Source organism: Myxocyprinus asiaticus, chromosome 27 (assembly GCF_019703515.2).
Source record: "Myxocyprinus asiaticus isolate MX2 ecotype Aquarium Trade chromosome 27, UBuf_Myxa_2, whole genome shotgun sequence".
Taxonomy (NCBI): Eukaryota; Metazoa; Chordata; class Actinopteri; order Cypriniformes; family Catostomidae; genus Myxocyprinus; species Myxocyprinus asiaticus.
Window position 1 is genome coordinate 4,838,191 of NC_059370.1, and position 24,120 is coordinate 4,862,310.

The 24,120-nt window shown below is 42.4% G+C and overlaps 1 protein-coding gene across 1 annotated transcript in view; it reads right to left on the reverse strand.

Moving 5' to 3' along the window:
- The window catches only part of LOC127418150 (gamma-aminobutyric acid receptor subunit alpha-2), a 145,882-nt gene that overhangs the window by 53,598 nt on the left and 68,164 nt on the right, over nucleotides 1-24,120 (reverse strand). Inside the window, exons 6-7 of the mRNA XM_051658569.1 lie at nucleotides 22,820-22,902; nucleotides 21,622-21,765 (exon numbers count right to left, since the gene is read on the reverse strand). Of these exons, the coding sequence (XP_051514529.1) occupies nucleotides 21,622-21,765; nucleotides 22,820-22,902 (227 nt within the window). The remainder of the gene's footprint in view (nucleotides 1-21,621; nucleotides 21,766-22,819; nucleotides 22,903-24,120) is intronic.

Genomic DNA, 24,120 nt, shown 5'->3' on the forward strand with positions numbered 1-24,120 from the left:
TGGTCTCCATGGGCCGAAGCTGCATTTTCTAAATTAAAGAAAAGGTTTTCCACCGACCATATTCTTAGAATTCACGACCCTTCAAGTCAGTTCGTGGTGGAGGTGGATGCATCGGAGTTTAGTGTCAGAGCGGATTTGTCGCAGCGCTCTTCCTCGGATGGTAAGGTGCATCTGTGCACATTTTTCTCGCATTACTTAACACCAGCTGAACAGAATTATGACATTGGTAACAGAGAATTGCTGGATGTAAGGCTGGCTTTGGGCGAGTGGCGTCACTGGTTAGAGGGTTCGGGGGAACCTTTTGTGGTCTGGACTGATCGAACTGTAGGTATTGTGTGTATGCATGTGTATGGGTGATAGCTTGTGTATGTACTGTATGTATGCACTATGTTATTTGTTTTTAAACAGCAGATACTATACTGTATGTGTCCAAGACAAATTTCCTTTGGGACAATAAAGTCTATCTTATCTTATAAGAACCTGGAATACATCCGTAGTGCTAAACGTCTTAATTTCAGACAGGCTCGCTGGGCACTGTTTTTCACTAGGTTCAACTTCGTTCTTTCGTATCGTCCGGGCTCAAAGAACATAAAGCCCGATTCATTATCTCGATGTTTCAAAGTTGAGGCCTCTTCCATCCCACTGGATACCATTCTACCCGCCACTTGGGTGGTGGGCATGGTATCTTGGGATGTGGAGGCCAAAGTCTGTGCTGCACTACATAACACCACTCCTCCCACCATATGCCTAAGGCATTCATTAGACAGAGATTTTGGTGGCCATCGCTAGCGCAGGACATATGCCAGTTCGTTACCTCTTGCTCCAATTGAGCTTCTAATAAATTCTCCTGTCAACCTCCGACCAGGCACTTCCAACCATGGTCAGTCCTTTCAAGACCCTGTTCTCACATAGCCATGGATTTTGTTACCGGTCTTCCCCCCTCCCATGGCAACACAGTTGTTCTGACTGTTTTGGACCGGTTCTCGAAGGTGGCTCACTTCATTCCCCTCCCCAAATTACCCACAGCGAGGGAGACAGCAGTGGCAGTCATTAACCACATCTTCCGCATTTCATGGCCTCCCAGTCAATGAGGTTTCTGACAGAGGCCTCCCATTTGTCTCACGTTTTTGGGCAGAATTCAGCCGACAGAAAGGGGGCTAATGTGAGTTTGTCCTCTGGGTTCCATCCCCAGACAAATGTGCAGGCAGAGCGGGCTAATCAAGAACTTGAGAAGACCCTGAGCTGTATGGCCTCCCATAATCCGTCTTCTTGGAGCTCTCATTTAGTCTGGGTCCAGTATGCCCACATCTCTTTGCCGTCATCATCTACGGGGTTATCACCCTTCCAGTGTAGCCTCGGATACCAGCCCCCTTTGTTCCCTGCCCAAGAGCCCGATGTTCAGGTCCTGTCCGCACACACTTTTATTCAGAATTGCCATTGCACCTGGAAAGCCACCAGAGAAGCCCTCACACTGACTGGCACTCATGTTAAGAGGTCGGTGGACCGACACCAGTCTAAGCCCCCAGCTTATGTGTGTGGTCAGAAGGTCTTGTTGTCCTCCAAGGACATTCTGCTCCAACTCCTCTCACGTAAGCTGGGCCCCAAGTTTATTGGGCCATTTCCCATCATCAAGGTCATTAATCCAGTGGCGGTCCATCTCAATTTACCTCCATACCTTAAACGCATCCATCTCATATTCCATGTTTCTAGAATCAAACCGGTTTTCCATTCCAATCTGCAACACAGCGCAACCATCCTGCCTCCACTGCACCTAGTTGAGGGCACACCAGATTATACGGTCAAAAGGTTGATCGACGTCAGGCGGAGGGGCAGAGGGATCCAGTACCTGGTTGACTGGAAGGGTTATGGACCTGAGGAGAGATGTTGTGTCTGGGACATCCTGGACCGTGCCCTCATTGATCAGTTCCATCTTCATCATGGTAACTCTGTTGGGGACGCCAGAAGACATCCCTGGGGGGTGGGGGGTACTGTCACGTTCCCGATGAATTCACCGGTTTGTTCTGTTTGTTTTGGTTGTCTCTCCCTCATGTGTGTCAAGTGCTGCTGGCATGTGTGGTCAGCGTCAGAATGATGATCATGCCACTAATTTGTGTGATGACAGCACCTGTTCTCCTTTAATTGTCTGCCTTCTTAAACCCTTCATTGTATCATGTTCTTTGCTAGATTGTTGTTGTGTGTTCAAGTAACTCATATCGCTCTCTCTGCCTCAGTTGGCCCTGTCTCATTCTTCTGTGTTGGTTGCCCATCTCTGCTCGTGTGTCTGGAGTGTGTGTGTCCGAGCAGCTTGCTGCTGCGCTTGCCCTTGTGCCCACACACTCTTCACCAGAGGATTCCTCACAGGTCTGCTCTCTACACTGCCACAACGCATACTCACCTACGAACACATTCGTCAGGGAGGATTCCTCACAGATCTGCTCTCTACACTGCCACGACGCACACACACCTACGAACATGCTCATCGCCTTCCCGCTGCTGTTGGTGCCGTGTCCCTCACTGTTTGCCAGCCCTGCTGTGTTCTTGAATTCCTATTAAAAAAATTATGTGAATTGTTCCTCTGCTCTTGGGTTTCCTTCTTGCCAGTGTGACAGGAACTCCATTAATGCTAACTCAGGCATGCAACACAAGTAGTGTGTTGTACACACGAAGCACACGAGAGACCCAAATAATACTCACAGATTTCAACAGAACTCAGAGTCTAACATTGAAATGTTGCTAAGCTAATGACGCAGTACTCTAAAATACAAAAAATAGCACAAACGTTAGGTGTAATGTTTATTTTTTAGTTAGCATGGTTGCTGAGATTGTTGCAATGCATTGGAATTGCTTTCTTTGCAAATTATACAAGCGATTCTGCTTTAGAATTGGACTAAAACAAGGTATTTTAGAAGGCAGTGTAATTATAAGTGGAGCTTGCTAAGGCAAGCACTTGTTGTACTGCTCATATTTACGGTTACGGTTTTGGTGTTTCATTAATTTTCAAAGTGATTAGTCTTTCCAACTGACAAAAAATGTATACATGAAAAAAAACATACATATACATTGAGGAGGGGACCTGAAACATAGATAGGAACCAGTGTTGTGGAGAAGTTAACTAAATTTAGCAACACTACTAACTACATTTTTCAAAAGTGTAACAATAGTTCAGCTATTTTCACAATAGTGTAGCTTTCTATTACCAAGCTATACGCATTTTCCAGTGAGTAGAGGTGTAGCGTCACCTGTACCAGTGGTGTGCATAGAAGGGGGGCAGCAGGGGTGCAATCTTTAAATCTCTTAATTATCTCACAATAACAGTATAATGTGTCATTATGAGATTTCTTTGTAAATCGCAGAAGCATTAAAGAAAATTAGGCGGAGGTGCCTTTTCCAGCGTGCGCTACAGGGGGCAGATTCCAGTCGAAAATGATCATCCCTATGCCCTACCCACTCCGAAGTGCTGCGCCCTTGAAGTAGGTACTCTGAAGGGAACATGGAATTATTGTAGGAATGTACTCTTCGCTAATAGGCTTGTGGAAGGGGCCTTTGAGAAAAGATTCATTTTCTCACTTTCATTGGAACGAACTTTTGAGTGGCATCCCCTCCCACATCAGTGCCCTTCAAGGAAGCAAAAACAGAACATTGAAGTGTTGCTGCCTCAGATGAGTAACAGGTCAGAAAAAGTTCACTCCATGTATTGTATTGTGAGTTCATATTAAGAATAATACTTTTTTTTTTATCCACTTTTCTCCCAATTTGGAATGCCCAATTCCCACTTAGTAGGTCCTCGTGGTGGCGCGGTTACTCACCTAAATCCAGGTGGCACAGGACAAGTGTCAGTTGCCTCCGCTTCTGAGACTGTCAATCTGCACATCTTATCATGTGGCTCATTATGCATGACACCGCAGAGACTCCGCATGTGGAGGCTCATGCTACTCTCCGCGATCCACGCACAATTTACCACTTGCCCCATTGAAAGCAAGAACCACTAATCGCGACCACGAGGAGGTTACCCCATGTGACTCTACCCTCCCTAGCAACCGGGCCAATTTGCTTGCTTAGGAGACCTGGCTGGATTCACTCAGCACACCCTGGATTCGAACTCACGACACCAGGGGTGGTAGTCAGCATTGATACTTGCTGAGTGGTGGTGGTGTAGTGGGCTAAAGCACTGAACTGGTAAGCAAAATGTTGTTGGTTCAATCCCCACAGCCACCACCATTGTGTCCTTGAGCAAGGCACTTAATTCCAGGTTGCTCCAGGGGGATTGTCCCTGTAATAAGGGCACTGTAAGTTGCTTTGGATAAAAGCATCTGCCAAATGCATAAATGTAAATGTACCCATGCCCCAAAGGAATAATACTTGACTGCAACTGCATTTCCAACATCACACACTTGCAGTGTAGACAGCTTTATTAATTATAATGGGAGTGGTCACACTGATTTTATTGTACATACAAATTAATTATGTCTTTAACTGTCATAAACTGAAGGAGCTGTCTGATTCATTATTGCTGTAAGGTCCTAAATATTAATTGTAGAATATAATAAAATAACATTTCATTTATCTGAAAGGAAATGAAGTGAAATGCTTTGTCCGAATATCCATACCTCCCTACTATTATAGTATGGCAAAAACAGTATGCCAATGGAGTAGTATGTCCGAAACCTCAGTTTTCATGAAGCAGTATGCGAGAAACACCCGGATGACCTGCTATTCCCAGTGAGATTCTGAAGTGCAGATGGACTAGACACTTTACGATCCCATTATCCCTTTGGGAGCTGAGACGACATCAAGTTCAAAACACTGGATTTAAAAGAATGGCGGAGAACTGCAAGTCAGAAAGTTTTTCTCAACTGTGAGTAATATATATACCAAGAAAGGTGTTTCTTGTGCTTAAATGGTGGTGATTATTTACATCATACAGTATATGTGGGTCATGTGTCAATACCCATGTCCCTGGATGGAGTATATCCAAAATCTATTTATACTATTCCCATGCATACCTAAAAGAACAAACAGTTTTACTAGCCGAGAAGTGCATCCTTCACCAAATACAGTACATACTGTGACAATTAATAAATTAAAATATTATAAATATTTAAAATATTAAAATATATAAAATTAAAACTAATCTGAATACATTACTTACTGTGATTGCTGATAATTTTTTTTTAATTTTTTTTTTTTTTTACTAAGTAATCAGTAGTTGTAATGGTATACATTTTAAAAGTAACCCTTCCTATCCTGCTCATAATTACTTAGAAACTGCATAGCAACACCCTGGCAACCACCCACAACACCTTAACATCATGATGCAAGTTTTCTAAAGGCAAATTAAAATTCAGAGAATGTAAATATATGTGCTTTTTACTGTTAAACAGCAAGACTAGATTGTTTGCTGTTTTGTTACTGGTTGGAACAGTATTTGCATGCTTCTGATGCCTAAAAATGCCATCTAGGTAGGCAGCTCCCTACAGTTTGGAATGGAGTCAATATATTACAGCAACACTGCATTGACACAGAGATTGTTATTAAGGAGGATGACCTCACCCTGACCTGAACACCAATGCAGGACATGAGAGATGAAGGCAATGTTTTTTTTTTTCTTCTCCACACATCATTTACTGAAAACAAAGAAATGGTCCTCTGAGACCCATCTATATGGAGGGTATTTCAAAAGAGGAGTGATGCAGGAATAAAGCATCTGTTAAACATCTGCTGAAAACAGTCATTAACCTAGCACAATGTTGTCTTCTGAACAGCTCTTAAAAAAAGACACATCATTGTCTGATACAAAATGTGCACAAAAATGGCAAGAGCTGGTTGAATTGACTGTTCTGATTGGCTGGTTTTATGCAATTTCCTACCCCAAAATCCTACCACACCCTGGACCCCAAAGCGATCACATCGATTGTAGTTTTGGGTACTTTATTCAGTGCCTAATTAGAAAACCTTATCTAAGTATTGTTTAGTTTCTTTTAAATTATATACCGTATCCAATATTTCTATTTCTTTATGTTTTCATTTAGCTTGTGGTTAGCAAGCTAACTGATTAGCCTGATAACCAAGTCATGTTTACAATGTATTGATACAATGAACACTTTTGAGGAAAAGCATGTCACTGGGATTTCCCAGTTTGCCGTGTTCATTATTTACAATATATATATATTGTAAATTATGAGACAACATGCTTTTGAATGGCTGTCAATGGAGAAACATGCTATTTATTGACTGGTTTTATGCAACTTCGCCACGCTCATGAGGGAAATTGACAGCAGCGTGGAGCAAAAAAGCGTCAAGAGTGGCCGAAAGCGTCAAAGAGTTGAGAAAAGCTCAAGTTTATTCAGAAGAGGAAAAAAAAAACACTTGCCGTCAGCAAATCACTATGACCTGTATGCAATGATGTCTGTCAGAAGTGCTTCACCATCTGATGATAATGCTGAAGTTTCTGCTGTATTCAGTGCTTTAACCACATGATTATGTTTGCTTCAGACCTCAAACAGACTTCAAATGATGATTGCACATATTCACTGTTGCAATACTGTGGCTGGGTATAAGCAAAAGTATAATACATTCGTACATTTAGCTGACATCTTTCCAACTGTAATCGTGCATATTTAAGATGATATTATTGCTCTTGAACTAAAAAAATCAATTCACACTCACTGTACCATATCCTAAGCAACAGCTGTCTGGTGTTGTAAGCGGATTTCTTTGTTCCAGTGAACATTTACCATCAGAGGCTGTTCACACTGAATGTATTTCTGCACTTTTTCAATTGTTTTTCTTTATGAGACCACACTCTGGACAGACGACTTTGGCTGTTGCGCATCTTCTCGTGCAGGACCGCCATAGTTTTAAGACACATTGTCACTGTCAAGTAAAAAAAAAAAAAAACAAACGTAAAGAAAATGCATTTGAGACTACTATGTTTTGTTTCGTTCATTGCGCTGCATCTAGCTTGTTTTTTTAGTGCATGTGTCACAAGAATTTGACATTCTGAAAAAGTTTAGGCTACAAAGAGGACTTCACGTGACTGTTACATTGTTACACATGATTCCAGATTGTTTTGCACCAAGCAATATTTCCACACTTGATAAATGATAAGCCAGGGTTTATTTCCTGTCTTCTCAGGTGTGCCGACGTGCCATGTTAGATTTACTGTCTGTATATGTTTACTGTTACTATACTGTTACGAATGTTGTCTACATGCTTACATACATCCTATTATTTTGAGAAGAAATTATAAAGAGAGTGAGACATTTTGGGTTCTGGTGGGTTTCAGGCTTAAAATCTGTCAGGTCACTCAGTCTAGGGTACGGGTTGGGTTTGGGCCTCATTTTAAGGGCCATGCTGACCTCTACACAGGGTGTAGATCCAGCATCTACCATCAGAGGCCAACGGGGACCTGCTACTTAATTCCTGCCCCAATGATTTGAGTGGTTCTACCATGTCTTTCTATAATATTTATATAAAATATTTTCAATAAACCTGCCTCTAAGCGGCATGTAAAAATATAAGGAATGGTGGTTGGTCACTTTACATGTCAGTTTTCCTGTCTAAGTTGGCGATTCTTGGCCAGAATTATCAGCAATGTGAACCAGAATTTGTGCCAATAGTCAAAAGTCTGGCTAAACACACACACACGCATGCATACACAAGTTCTCCTGTGCTGGAAACGATGACAGATCTGCACTGCTAATTACAGCCAGCGAGCATGTATTGTTCCACTGCAACCATGATGTTGATTGTCATGGTGATGGTTGCATGCATTCCAGATGTCTCAACTTCTAAGCACGATGCCACTGAAAGTATGCAAGCAAGATTTGATCTTCTTCTTTCTCTCTCTCACTCTCTCACTGCATGAAGGAACTTGGGATCTTTGATGAAACTATCGTCATCAATCATGTTCTCCAATAATGAAGAAACCCGCTCACAGAAACACACAGATCTCACTGTGTGAACATCAAGAAAATGAGTGAGCAAAACCTGGAGTGATGATTCTGTGATTACCACTGGTTGTGTATTCGTGAATCTCAAGATAACATTACCGGGTTACATTTTATACAAAACAATACCAAAATCAAAAGAAAGAAATTAAATTTTGTATTAAGAAAATGAAGCCCATTTTGACCATTTTGATAAACTAATAAAAGTATACCTTCAATGCACTGTAAGCCACTTTGGATAAAAGCTTCTGCCAAATGCATCATGTTCTCATGTAAATTACATGAATGTGGCAACAGTTTTGTAAAATGATATTACGTTGTTCATTGCACTGTGTGGCGCTAAAAGTGAGTTAAATGTTCTCCCAAACAGATGAGGTTTTCAAGGTTAATGCTCTATTCAGTTTTTAAATCAACAAAACCGACCTCCCTTCCATAAACCTTAAACCTAAACCTAACCAATAATGTCATAAAAAGCAAATGTGAGATGAAAAACACAATTGCTGAAGCAACCACATCATTTTGTGGTGCCTACATGACACTTTTGGCTCATGTGTCGACGTGCTCTTCAGTACTCATACCCCGATCTTTTACATCGCAAGTGCAACACTCTGTCAGTTGAGCTCCAAGCTTGAACAAGCTTGTAAACGTGGTTGGCTATGTAATGTAAACATTAAAATGTATCGCCTTACAAGTAATGCACTATAATAAATGTGTTTAGATGTCATAAGGTTGCATTGTGTGAGGAACATGTTGAAAAGTAAGTGTTAATGTAATCAGTTTTACAGGTGATTTGTGTGAAAGTGAATAAAAGTCGTTGTTGTAGCGCACCTAGTGTTCATTACATCAGGAAACGTAGGAATAGCCACATAAAATTAATTTGGCAAAAATTTAAGTATAGTAATACGATTTTCTGAAATCAGGTTGGCCAAATGCATTAATGTAAGCTTTTTTTGTGTGTGTGTGTGTGTGTGTGTTTTGTAACACAATTATTCTCACTGGTGATACTCATTACATTCACATTACTTTAATACAGAATTGTTGTGCTGTATTATTGTAATCAACAACAATAATTTCATAAATTAATTTTATGAATTTAAATCAGCATTAAAGGCAGTACAACACACAAGAATTATGTATACATACTTTGCAATACTATTTTTCATTTCAAAGAAATGAGAATGAGATTGTTGTGAATTAAGTTACTGATATGTTTCGCACAATTTTTCACCTATTTATTTCCACTATTTTTCCATGAATTTCACACACACACACACACACACACACACACACACACACACACACACACACACACACACACACACACAAATATTATTACTGGATAAGAATTTTTAATCCTCTTGTAGTGTTCAGGTAAATTTTGACCCATTTTGATTTTGTTTCTTTAATAAAAATGGCATCCTTTATCTGAGTGGTACGAGACTTGGTGACTTTTCCTCCAATAGCTATCTAAACACACACACACACAAAATCTGGACTTGATTCGATAAGTCTAAGCGGACAAAAAATAAATAAAAAATAAAAAATAATAAAAAGCGACACTTGTGGTGTTTCGAGTCAAAACTGACCTGCCATAGGAAATGAATGGGAAATACTAAAATACAGAGATTTTTTAAATTTTTTTATTTGTCAAATAAAAATCAATAAATCAGACACAATGCAGAAAACAACCACACGTAAATGAAGGGGTGAACACAGTTAATAAAACATCCACACTGCAGAAAACACACGCATGCACTCCCACATACACAGGTTTATTTTATAATCTTAGTGATCTCTCGCAAGATAACTCAAAATTTGCTTATTTTATATGAAAATGGAGTAATTTAGTAATTTAGAGCTAAATAAGGTCTACATACCATAACCCCCCCTCCCCCCATGCACAACTTTAGTGTCTTTAGTTTAGTAAAATTAGTATTTTTATATGTCTTTAAAAAAAAAATAAAAATCATACACACACACAAAAAGAGTAAAATATTACACATGCATTTTCGGGTAATTTTTGACCTGCGAACACGATGAGTGTGACTCACAACCGAACACCACACAAGGATTAAAAATAATTTTATTGTAACTGCACTCACGAGTAGCAATTTTTGTTTTTTGCATAACTGCAATAAATGCAAAATTTATATTCACTATAGAAATTCCCATGACTTATATATATATATATATATAAACTCAGTCCCATTACTTTTCCCTATTTTAAAATTCTCTGATATGACCAGGTACTGAGAAGGTGTGAAGGATGAGTTTAATTGTCATAAAAATAATAATGTCAAAAAAAATTGCATGGGTCCTAAATAAAATTTTCTTGAAGCAAACATAGTTCTCTTTGAGATTTACCTGCATGAGTACTGTGTGTATCCATTACAAATCACGCTATCTGCACCCAGTTATCCTAAAGTCATTATCATGGCATAGATAAAACAGAATAACAAGGGAGTCACCCACTCCAACATCCCTGTTTAAGTGTTCATCTGACACTGCACATCACAACTGCACTCTGTCTTTGTAAATTCACTCCTCCTTTGATCATTAATCACACACACACAAACACACACACACCTGAAGTGATTTTACTCTAAGTGGTTGGCGAGCCCGTGGCATCAAGGAGGAAGGGTCTTAAAAAAATCCTTCTGATAAGGAGTACACTCAAGTGTGCAAAATGTAGTGTACACTCAAGTGTGACAGATGACCCAATTTCCTCCACGCCAGACGACATGCTCACGCTGTTGTAATGAATGATTAATCTCATGTCACATGACAAAGACATTTATAAGGCTCCCAAGTGGAAAGGCCCAATGGCTGTATGTGTGTACAGTATGTGTGATTTATTATGTGTGTTGGAAGAAGCAGGTACCAGTTTAGTACATATTATTGCAGTTGTTGGTGTAAACAGCCCTTAACAAATGGGTCTGGGCACAAGACACAAGTCCCGCAGGACGAAGAACAGCAAAGCCATTCCTCTTGTGTGGGAATTATTGTCTCAGGAAATGAACTGGAAACAGTTATCAAGTATGTTTCTGCATCATGAATGGAATTAAGACTCCTTCTTGCAGCCACAACCTGAGAAAGGTTGATGATTCCATTTAAGTTAGATTTGTTTGTAAAGCGCTATACAATATTTTACACAATTCAATCCAAAGCAGCTTTACAGGGAATAATGCTTCACAATCCCCAACAAGCCAGAGGTGACAATGGCAAGGAAGAATGAAGATTTGGGGATGTTGAAGGTAAGGTGAGGTAGACATTTGGGAGGAACTGACACATCAAAGCAGATCATAGAGCTAATTTGAGATTTAAGGCAGAAACAATATCTACACATTAAAAATAATAAATAAATAAATAAATAAATTCTGTCAAATACTGTAAAAAAAAAACTGGCAGCTTTGGTTGCCAGAAATTCTCCCTAAATACAGTGAGCATGTTTCAGGCATTGTGGGATGTCATTTTGGGTCCTTTGTATTTTACAGATCACTACGGTATGCATCAATAAATGATATAATGTTAAGATACCAACCTACTGGAACTACAAAAATCTGTTTTGTACTTTTAAATGTACCGTTAATCAACATAGTAACACAGGTGGTAAAACAAAAGGTGTGACACTAAAATATGTAACAGTAAAATACTGCATGTGACACTAAAATATTGCAATAAACCAGGGCTGTCAATCAATTACAATTTTTTATAAAATTATTATTAGGGCTTTTCTAAGGGTGAGTTAATTTTGACAGTACACATGTGTCAGATGAATGGTTTTAGTGCACTTTGGTTGCATCGCGTCACAAACACAGTGTTTTATAGATCACTGTGTTAAGTTAAACAGTTTGAAAAACAAAAACAAAAAACATGTCTCAATATTCCCGCATTAATTTTTGCGCTCCATCAAACTGTGTTTGAACACAAGAACACGTCTTCATCTTGTGCTACCTGCTGTCGGTAAGTGTGGTTTGTTCTCTTTACGGCTGCACATTGCCTGTACAGCTGGAGTTTTGCTTACTGCCCCCTGCTGAATACAGGTGGTACTTCAAGCTTGAATTGCTCTGAATGGTATTGCTTATAATGGTCTGGGGTCATGATTAGTTGTGATAATTTAACACATTATTTTTTTATATAATTAAATCGCACCAAATAGACGTGTTAAATCGACAGCCCTACAATAAACATTTACTAAACTAAACAGCATAAAATGTAACATAAAACAGCCCAATGTCAACAACTGATATGTTAAATAATTTAGTGCAATATAATCAAATGTGATAGGTCACACATAGACTTCTGGGAACGCCCACTTATTATTTTTCAACAGTTTACCGTAAAAGTACATATTGTCTTGTTAAGCATAACATACATTGTCACCTTTAACTATATGGTAAAACATAATTTTAGTTCTAAAAAAAACTATTTGTACAATATTTTACCATAAAATTACATTGTACATTGTCTTGTTAAATAAAACATAAATTTTTACTGTACATGGTAAGGTTAACCAATTACTGTAACTTTTTTTTTCTGTAGCATTTTTAAAAGTCTTTTCCCGTTAAAATTACAAAAACATTTTTTTTATAGGGCAGAAGCTATTTACACAGTTTAAATAATGGTAGATACAATTTTCACTCTTATTTAAATACTAACATATAGTAGTGGCTTCACTGCAGCATGTTTACAGAATTGTGTTTATTTAGAGTCCCACAGACACCCTACACCAACCCCTCCCCTTAAACCTAACGTCCTGGTTACTTGCGTAACCTCTGTTCCCTGATGGAGGGATAGAGACGTTGTGTCAATGTGGTGACACTAGGTGTCACTCTTGGGAGCCCGAGACACCTACATGAAATGAAAACGGAATGAAAATTGGCGAGTGGTATTTGCATGCCACTCCCCTGGAAATACGGGTATAAAAGGAGCTGGTATGCAACCACTCATTCAGGTTTTATGCTGAGGACCCGAGTCAAGGTCCGGCCATTTCAGTGGGTAGTTCAGCGTTGTGGCAGGAGGGACACAACGTCTCATTCCCTCCATCAGGGAACGGAGGTTACGCAAGTAACCAGGATATTCCCTATCTGTCACTCACTCGACGTTGTGTCGATGTAGTGACACTAGTGGTCCCTATACAAAACATCGCAACTGGCTGAACTGTGTTACGTGAACTACCGGTGTGTGACGGGCAGACAACTGTGTGCCTCATAGCCAGCGCACCAGCCCAACACGTAACCTCCCCCAACATAGTTATGAGTGTCGAATGGCCTTTTGGGGACAAGTCGACTACCCAAAAGATAGAGACAGGCTAACCCAGTCATGGCCTCTTTTCCCCTTCTTTTTTTCCACTCCCTAAAAAACAAGGGGGATTATCTGACTGGGCTTCCAGGTCTAGTCGGGGGGTGTCCCTCCCAAGGGGAGGACACCGCGGAGACCACATCTCACCCAAATAGAGGGGGGGATATTTAAATGGAAAATACGTCACATGGTCTTGCCGACCATGTGGAGAGTCTCATGGTAGATCCTACACAATGGGGGAGGAGTTACTACAAACATGGAGACTGTGGCAGAGGGGGATCTGCCCAAGGAAGATGCAGTTTGCCAACAGGGAAACGAATTAGCGGAAGATATACATCGCATGGGGTTACCTTACAGGGAAATCACCACATGCAGAGCACCTACCCCAAAACAGGGCTCTTAGTTAGCACGTGTACTGGGCCGGCAGCGAGTCTCTCCGAAAACTCGACTGCCAAAGGGCTTGGAGGAAGTCAACCAGGGAACATAGTTTGTGAACACTACTGGGAATTAATGGCGCACGTTTTCAGCTCAGAGGAGGGGAAAGGCGCTATGTGCAATTGATACACCCGGCCGGCTATCCCAGGCTTATCCGCTTGTATTGCGTGCCACTACCTGGGATGAAACCGGTTCCACCCGGAGGTTGTAGAACCTTGCAAAGGTGTTGGGTGTTGCCCAGCCCACTGCTCTGCAAATGTCTGTTCGAGAGGCACCACTGGCCAGGGCCCAGGAGGCTGCTACACCCCTGGTAGAATGGGCTCGTAGCCCTACTGGGGGTGGCAAGTCCTGGGCGTGATATACCATAGCTATGGAGTCAATGAGCCAGTGGGCGATCCTCTGCTTGGAGACAGCACTTTCTTTCCACTGTGCACCAAAGCAGACAAAGAGCTGCTCAGAGATCCTAAAGCTCTGCATACAATCCAAATAGATGCATAAAGTGCGCACCGGACACAGCAACAACAGGGCTGGGTCTGCCACCTCCTGGGGCAGCACTTGCATGTTCACCACCTGGTCCCTAAAAGGGGTCGTGGGAACCTTGGGCACATAGCCCTGTCGGGGTCTCAAGATCACATGAAAGTAGCCCAGACCGAACTCCAGGCACGTTTTGCTGACAGAGAACGCTTGCAGGTCTGTTATCCTCTTGATGGAAGTGAGTGCAGTCAGGAGGGCAGTCTTCAAGGAGACTGCCTTAAGCTCAGCTGACTACAAAGGCTCAAAGGGGGCTCTCTGTAGACCCTGAAGAACTACAGAGAGGTCTCATGAGGGATTGAGGCACAGTCTGCAGGGTTCAGCCTCCTGGTGCCTCTCAGGAACATGATGATCAGGTCATGCTTCCCTAAGGACTTACCATCCACTGTGTCATGGTGTGCTGCTAAAGCAGCAACGCACACCTTCAAGGTGGAAGGGGACAGCCGCCCTTCCAACCTCTCCTGCAGGAAGGAAACCACTGATCCTACTGTGCATCTCTGGGGGTCTTCCCGTTGGGAAGAACACCACTTAGCAGACAGACGCTACTTAAAAGGCATACAGGTGCCTCGTAGATGGGGCCTTAGCCTGAGTGATCGCTTAGGTCTTCCACGTCCCGTCCAGGGGCCAGACATGGAGATTCCAGAGGTCTGGTCATGGGTGCCAGATGGCGCCCCGTCGCTGAGAAAGAAGGTCCTTCCTCAGGGGAATTTGCCGGGGGGGTGCTGTCATGAGAAGCGTAAGGTCCGAGAACCACGTCTGGGTGGGCCAGTAGACTGCTACCAGGATGACCTGCTCCTCGTCCTCCCTGACCTTACACAGAGTCTGTGCAAGTTGGCTCACTGGAGGAAATGCATATTTGCGTAGGCCAGGAGGCCAGCTGTGTGCCAGCACGTCTATGCCGAGAGGTGCCTCGTCAAGGCGTACCAGAGCAGGCAGTGGGAGGATTCTTGGGAGACGAACCTGTGCCTGTCCGAATCGACCCCAAATCAGCTGGACCACCTGAGGGTGGAGTCTCCACTCTCCCCTGAGGGTAACCTGCCATGACAGCACGTCCACTGCAGTGTTGAGGTCGCCCGGGATGTGAGTGGCTCGCAGCGACTTGAAGTGCTGCTGACTCCAGAGGAGGAGACACGGGCGAGTTGTGACATACAACGAGAGTGCAGACCACCTTGGCAGTTGACATATGCTACCATTGCCGTGTTGTCTGTCTGAACAAACACGTGCTTGCCCTGGATCAATGGCCGGAACTTCCGCAGGACGAGCAGAATTGCCAACAACTTGAGGCAGTTGATGTGCCAATGCAGCACCGCCCCAGCCCATTTTGGAGGCATCTGTCGTGACCAAAACGTGCCTGGAGACCTGCTCTAGGGGAACACCTGCCCGTAGAAACGAGAGGTCGGTCCAAGGGCTGAAGAGACAGTGACAGACCGGCGTGATGGCCACGCAATGTGTCCCGTGGCGCCATGCCCATCTCGGGACTCGAGTCTGAAGCCAGTGCTGAAGCAGTCTCATATGCATCAACCTGAGCGGGGTGGCCACCGCTGAGGATGCCATATGCCCCAGGAGCCTCTGAAAGAGTTTCAGTGGAACTGCTGTTTTCTGTTTGAACGCCTTCAAACAGATCAGTACCGACTTTGCACGCTCGTTCGTGAGGCGCGCTGTTAATGAGACTGAGTCCAACTCCAAACCAAGAAAAGAGATGCTCTGAACTGCGAGGAGCTTGCTCTTTTCACAGTTGACCCGAAGCCCTATTTGGCTGAGTTGCGAGAGCACCAAGTCCCTGTGTGCACACAACGTGTCCCGAGAGTGAGCTAGGATTAGCCAATCATCGAGATAGTTGAGAATGTGAATGCCCACTTCCCTTAACGGGGCAAGAGCTGCCTCTGTGACCTTCGTGAAGAAGCGAGGGGACAAGGACAGGCCGAAAGGGAGGACCGTGTACTGATATGCCTGACCCTCGAATGCAAACCACAGGAAGGGTCTGTGTCGAGTTAGAATCGAGACATGAAAGTACGCGTCCTTCAGGTCTACCGGCATGAACCAATCTTGATGCCGGATGCTCGCCAGAATGCGTTTTTGGGTCAGCATCTTGAACGGGAGTCTGTGTAAAGCCTCAGTACTCGCAGGTCCAAGATTGGCCGCAACCCACCGCCTTTTTCGGTACGATGAAGTAGGGGCTGTAAAACCCCTTCTTCATCTCGGCCGGAGGGACAGGTTCTATCACACCCTTCCGTAGGAGGGTGGCGATCTCCGCGCGCAAGATAGCAGCATTTTCGTCCTTCACCAAGGTGAAGTGGATACCGCTGAACCCTGGGCGGACGCCTGGCTAACTGAATCATGTAGCTGAGTCGGACGGTCCGGACCAGCCATCGTGATGGATTGGAAAGCTTAAGCCACGCATCCAAGTTCCGCGCAAGGGGGACCAAAGGGATAACATCGTCAGACGTCCCGGCAGGTGGGGCCTCGCAGCGGGGCGCCACAACATGTCATGGCCGTGCTGAGTCTAGGGACATCGAAGCACTTACCTGGCTCCTTGTGACCACCCCGGAACAGCCTGGGACGAGGGAGGAAGAGGCCTATCCTCACAACCTGTGGAGACTGTCACATCGGGGCAGATGTGTGCCACAGCTGGGCATGCAGGGGCGGGGAGACTGCCGCTGGAGCGCCAATCCTGCAAGGTAAAAAAGGTGGACGGTGATCATGATGATGACCGTGCACACCAGGGATGTGACCCAGGGAAGGAGGAAACTGCTCTTTTGCTGAAATGTTGGGTACCGCAGCCACTTGGGCATGCGGCAAAATCAAATGAAAAGGCAACAAAAGATTCTCCACCCGGCCCTCCACCGGGGGATGGAGTGGTCTTACTACCAGCTCCAATGCAGTGGGTTTTGTTGGCCCTGGGTTGCCCATCTCAGGGGCGCTTTGACAACCTTCGTGGTTTCTTGGTGGCCAGCCATGAGAAGGGTGGCATCTGCTTCCTGCGGTGGGCTCCACGCCGGGGCCGGGCCGAAGGGGCAGGCTGCGGCGGAGCTGGTGCAGTCACCGCAGGGGGACGCCCTTGGCTACGAGCAGACGGGGTGCGGGATCTTGAGCTGCGCCGGGGCAGGATATGCCGGATAGCCTCCGTCTGCTGCTTTGCCGTCGAGAACTGCTGGGCAAAGTTCTCGACGGTGTCGCCGAATAGGCCAGCCTGGGAGATGGGGGCAGCAAGTAACCGTGTCTTGTCGGCCTCACCCATCTTGACCAGGTTGAGCCAAAGGTGGCTCTCCTGGACCACTAATGTGGACATCGTCTGCCCGAGAGACCGTGCCGTGACCTTCGTCGCTCGAAGAGCGAGGTCGGTCGCCGAGCGTAGTTCCTGCATCAGATCTGGGGTGGAACTACCCTCATGCAGTTCTTTTAGCGCCTTGACTTGGTGGACCTGCAGGAGAGCCATGGCGTGCAGGGCAGAGGCGGCTTGTCCAGCAGTGCTGTAGGCTTTGGCTGTCAGGGATGACGTGAACCTACAGGGCTTGGACGGGAGCTTTGGGCGTCCGTGCCAGGTGGCGGCGCTCTGCGGGCATAGGTGCACCGCGAGCGCCTTATCCACCAGGGGAATTGCTGTATAGCCCCCGGCTGCCCCGCCATCGAGGGGGGTGAGGGCGGGGGAACTGAGAAATTGGGACCGGGCAGTAAAAGGTGCCTCCCACGATATTGTCAGCTTCTTAAGAAAGCAAGCCACGACCACAACGTTGCCATGGTCATGTTCTCGCAGTAAGAACATGAACCATCCACGAATGCTGCCTCCATGTGGGTCACGCCCAGACACGAAAGACAGCGATCGTGACCGTCTGAAGTTGAGAGGTAACGACTGCAACCAGGAATAACACACAATCGGAAAGCATCTTTAAAAAGACACGTCTTTAAAAAGATGTTCCGTGTGTGCTGCTCTTTTAGAGAAATATACTCTTTCAGGAAAATATACTCTCTTTTTTCTGCTGAAGCGCCCAGGGGCGTTCTCTGCAGTGCACCAGTGCAGAGGAGGGAGAAGCCGCTGAAAAGAGCCATCAGATCCAGCAGAGGTGAATGAACAGTCGTGAGAATTCAGCTCAGTGAGCATGACCATTCGGCTCCGAAGAGAAAATCTGAATGAGTGGTTGCATACCAGCTACTTTTATACCCATTTGCTCGGGGGGAGTCGCATGCAAATACCACTCGCCAATTTTCATTGGCCTTTTATCAAAGACCAGAGGTGTCTCGGGCTCCCAAGAGTGACCCCTAGTGTCACTACATCGACACAAAGTCGAGTGAGTGACAGATAGGGAACCCTAATGACCCATTACAAAAAATAACCATACTTTCACTACAGTAACCATAGTATCACCATTGTATTATGTAGTAAAATCATAGTAACCATAAGATTAAACATGGTTACTATATTAACACCATATTACTGTAGTAAAACCATAGTAAATTACATCAAAACTAGGTTTCTGCCTAAAAAACATGGTTACAATATTTGGAACAGGTTGGTCTCCTGAGACTATCGCAAAAGGAGCGATACAATCTACACACAACCGATGCCAAAGAAAGTCATCTCTCTCTCGCTGAGGATGAGGAAGGGAATGCGTGCAATCAACATACCCCACCTAGTTCCTGGATCAAACCTTTCTCTCAACTCCCCGACCGTCACCGTGATAGGAAATATTATGAGTCATTTTCCGTTTTTCCAACAGACTATTGGAGTTCAAACAGCAGCGCTGCATGGCAGGTGCTATTTACACCTGGTGCAAACAGTCACTCCGTTTTATTGTACGTAAATGTAGACATTGATGCTTGGCCAGGCCAGCAAATTGCAAGCAAGCTGTCCTGTTAAACATAATTAACATGTGTTCTTGCACTAAGAGAATTAGCTAGTAAAGTATTGAGTAGATCCAAGGATTTCAAAATGGGAAGCACACCAGGGTATGTCAGGGGAGGTGCAGAGAATGATTTTAAATTCACCAAGTGAAATCAAAAGATAAATAATCACAATAAAATTGTATTGTGAAGAAAAAATAAATTAATAGCTTTACAGACCGTTTTCCAGCTTAACAGACCATAGCTATATTGCGTTATATACTGTTAAATGTCGAGAGCACATCCATGTACCGGATGCGTGAGCACAAAACTCTCCACTCGCACTCGGATTTCATTCGCTCTTGCACAAAACAGGACATGCATTCTGAAATATATGCTGCTCTATGAAATCTCCCTGCTCTTGCTCAGAGAGCGCATGTGCACGCTCAAAACGTGTCCTGTTCACTCGCAAATCGAGCCATATAGCTCTGCCCCTGTTCATCTGTACAAATATTCTGCCTCTGTACAGAATACAGTACCAACAATATCGTTGAACTCATGTGGCAACACATATGTAGAAAATCGAAAATATGTGGAACAAAATCCTGACATGTCCATTATTATGAGTTCAACATGATATCGGGTCGATGTGTTCATTCATGTGTTTGTGACAAGTGCAGTTTCAAATATAGATGGAGACCAGCTCATGTGTTCTTACATTTAAAGTACCTGCATTTACGTACATCTGTAGTTACACTGTTAACCTTAACCCTAACTCAACCCTTACCCTAACCCCTAAACCTACCCATACCTCAACCTCTTTAGCAGTACATGTGAATCTTGTGAGAATTTTGCAGAACAACATGTAATTACACATACATTGTACTGTATGTATTTTAATTTTAGTGCATAGTAGTTAAAGACATACTGTATATATAACGTGGGACAGAAATATATACTGTATAATTAAAATTGTGTAATTCTATATTTTAATTTAAATTATTTAAACGGTTAACCTCTATAATATATGACTTGCAAAATGTAGCCTATGCTATCCATTTGTAATATACTGTAGTCCCTCAAGCTCCTGTGAGGTTTCCTTGCGCTCAAGTGAAGTAGAATATCTTGTATGTTCTCTGGCCTCTGTCTCACCCCACCTTGAGTATGTGTTCACTTTACAGAACTACCAAATGCTAGCATGCAAGAAATATTACAGCAAGCCAGAGATGTGTGTGTGTGAAAGAGAGATATTGAGGAAGTGTCAGGCAGCATTGTTGAGTCTTGCCCAGAGATTGTTTCACAGAGCAGATTTAGGTGAACAGAACAAACAAGTGCTTCATTAATTGTAATAGAGAGATGGACAAATCTGGCGTGACACCTGAAAACATCAGACAAGCCTGCACATCAATCTTATACACACTGGCGGCCAAAAGTTTGGAATAATGTACAGATTTTGCTCTTATGGAAATAAATTGGTACTTTCATTCACCAAAGTGGCATTCAACTGATCACAATGGTCAGGACATTAATAATGTGAAAAATTACTATTATAGTTTGAAAAAAAATTTCAGAACTTCTTAAACTACTTCAAAGTGTTCTCATCAAAAAAATCCTCCACGTGCAGCAATGACAGCTTTGCAGATCCTTGGCATTCTAGCTGTCAGTTTGTCCAGATACTCAGGTGACATTTCACCCCACACTTCCTGTAGCACTTGCCATAGATGTGACTGTCTTGTCGGGCACTTCTCACACACCTTACAGTCTAGCTGATCCCACAAAAGCTCAATGGGGTTAAGATCCATAACACTCTTTTCCAATTATCTGTTGTCCACTGCTTGTGTTTCTTTGCCCACTCAAACCTTTTCTTTTTGTTTTTCTGTTTCAAAAGTGGCTTCTTCATTGCAATTCATCCCATAAGGCCTGTACCCCTGAGTCTTCTCTTTAGTGTTGTACATGAAACTGGTGTTGAGCGTGTAGAATTCAATGAAGCTGTCAGCTGAGGACATGTGAGGCATCTATTTCTCAAACTAGAGACTCTGATGTATTTATCCTCTTGTTTAGTTGTACATCTGGGCCTTCCACATCTCTTTCTGTCCTTGTTAGAGCCAGTTGTCCTTTGTCTTTGAAGACTGTAGTGTACAACTTTGTATAAAATCTTCAGATTGCATACTATGGCAACTCAAAAACAAACACAAAGACAATATTAAGCTTCATTTAAATAACCAAATAGTTTTCAACTGTGTTTGATATAATGGCAAGTGATTTTCTAGTACCAAATGATCAATTTAGCATGATTACTCAAGGATAAGGTGTTGGAGTGATGGCTGCTGGAAATGGGGCCTGTCTAGATTTGATCAAAAATGACTTTTTTCAAATAGTGATGGTGCTGTTTTTTACATCAGTAATGTCCTGACTATACTTTGTGATCAGTTGAATGCCACTTTGGTGAATTAAAGTACCAATTTCCTTCCGAAACAGCAAAATCTGTACATTATTCCAAACTTTTGGCCACCAGTGTACCTGACTTCAGTGTCCAGGACTTTTAGAGCCACCATTGGTATTTAAAGGAAACACACTGAAAACTCACCAGTGCTGGATCTGATGGTTTCGTTGCCCACAGTTTGTCCCAGAAGGTCGTACTGGTTGAGTCTAGAGCTCTCCTCCTCTACCACCACAGAGTTAGATGCATTCTTTGTCCAGGTGTACGTCACTTCCGTTGTTGTGTAGGCATCTGTAGGGAGTGTGGACACAATTAAAACCTTCCAAAAGATTGTTTGAAATTTAAAACTAAACTAGATCTTCAGAAATATGAGTGGCGCTCGGCTGTATTAAACTCGCCACCACAATGCTATGGTGTTCTGTATGGATGCCAGAGTGCTGCTATGTGGTTGCTTAGGTGTTCGGAGTGATTTGTAACACTTTGCGAGCATTGCTATGGTGTTCTTAGTGGTTGCTAGGGTCATTCTCTGTGGTTGCTAGGTGGTTGCTTACTGGCTCAAGTCAAAAGAGCTCCACCCCCAAGTCTCTATAACATTCTGGTCTCTAGATATGCATTGTCCCACCATCAATGTACCATATTTTCCGGAAATAATGTTGCACCTGGTCAAAATTGGTGGTTGAGAAAAAAAGAAGAACACAGATAAGCGCAGAGATTGACCCGGGAGCACCTACTCAACTTTCCTTCAGTCACTCAGTAGCATGTCAGCATTTGCTCCATGAAGCAGGATCTAAGCATCAACTCATTCAGTGTTTGGCCTTGTTTTATTTGGGAGCATCTGCTTTAAGTAATCCTGTGTAAGAGATTTTCATATTCTGTTTATGTTTTATGACAAAGACGAGACAAATAAGCCGCCTCAGTTTATAACATACTAGAGAACTCTATGCTGTATACAAATAAACAGTTTTTGGTCTGTGTGTAAAACAATATGCCTGACATATTCTATTCAGTCATTAACGTTAGTGACTGTCTATCTATGGATATGCAACCCTCTTTGCTATGCACTAACTATCCGGTTCACTGACAATGTTTTTACATTGTGATGAAACGTCATTTTGTGGGCATGTGAGGAGTGGCGTTTGACAGCGGTCTAGAGTTTATTAGAACAATAATGTTATGGTGGGACTTTTGTAAATTCAAAATTCCCTGAATTGTGAACTTATTGTTCAAATCTATAACCCTAATTAGGAGCAATAGTAATAGTAATGCTTGCCTTAAACAACAAAAAAAAAAAAACAGTAAAGAGAACTTCATGAATGAATGAATGAATCCAGATATTGTTACTTACAGCTGCCGAATTTGAGCGGACAGGAATGGAAGTCCATGGGAAAATCCTCGAGATGCATTGGACACTCAGCATGCACCGTCAATCTGCCATTTGCATAGACACAGAAAAACACAAAAATCTTACAGTATTTACATTATTAGTAGCAGTGATGAACCAAAATGAAACGATCTTGTCTGAAACCAAAATTTTCAGACACACTGTACTGAAAAAATAAAATGCTAATTTAATATTTGTTTGGACTCACACTAATTACTTTTAAATGGTGTGATTTTACAATAGGCATGCACAATTTGGTAAAAAAGAATAAAATAAATCATTCTATGGATAAACATTTAGAATTTCATATCCCTGCCACTTAGAAATCAAAGCTAAGAGAACAAAAAGGCATAAATCACACTGAATATTATTAACAATAATTATTATTATTATTATTATTATTATTATTATTATTGTTCTTTGTCTTCTTGTCTGAATTATTATATTGCATATTAACCTTTTATTATACAATAGTAATCTATTTCAAACACTCTGGCACTTTATTTTGGCAGAAAACTGAAGGAACACCTTAATAGTTTTTGTTTGTTTGTTTGTTGTGTTTACCCAATCAACTAGAATATTATTAATTTAATACTGATACTACTACTACTGCTACTAACAATAATTGTTATTATTCAAATAATAATATCATTAATGCATTAATAATAATAATAATAATAATAATAATAATAATAATAATACAATACATAAAAGTTATTATTATTATTATTATTATCATCATCATCATCATCATAATCATCATCATTAATATTATTGATGACTTTGTTGTCATATTGGATATTAGTTTTTTTTTTTTTTTACAATAGTAATATTATTTTTATATTTTTCAAACACTCAGGCCACTCAGGAAAACTGAAAACTGAACAAAGACCTTGTATTTTCTGTGTAGGTCACACAAGATTTTTAAATACGCTTCTCATTCTAAATCTAATAGAATGCAGTACATCTCTATTAACAAAATCCAGTAAATGTGAAAATAAAGTGAAACTAACGTAAGCCAAACTCAAAGCTCCTCAAGAGATTATAGATCTCAAGAATCAAGAGTTCATATGGTGCATGTGCATATTTTGCGAGTCTTAAACGTGCTGAAAACACTGTATCATGAGCGTTTTTGGTACCTTTGTTCAGGGTTGGGAGGGTTACTTTTGAAATGTATTCCACTACAGATTACAGAATACATGCTGTAAAATGCAATTTGTAACATATTCCGTTAGATTACTCAAGGTCAGTAACGTATTCTAAAT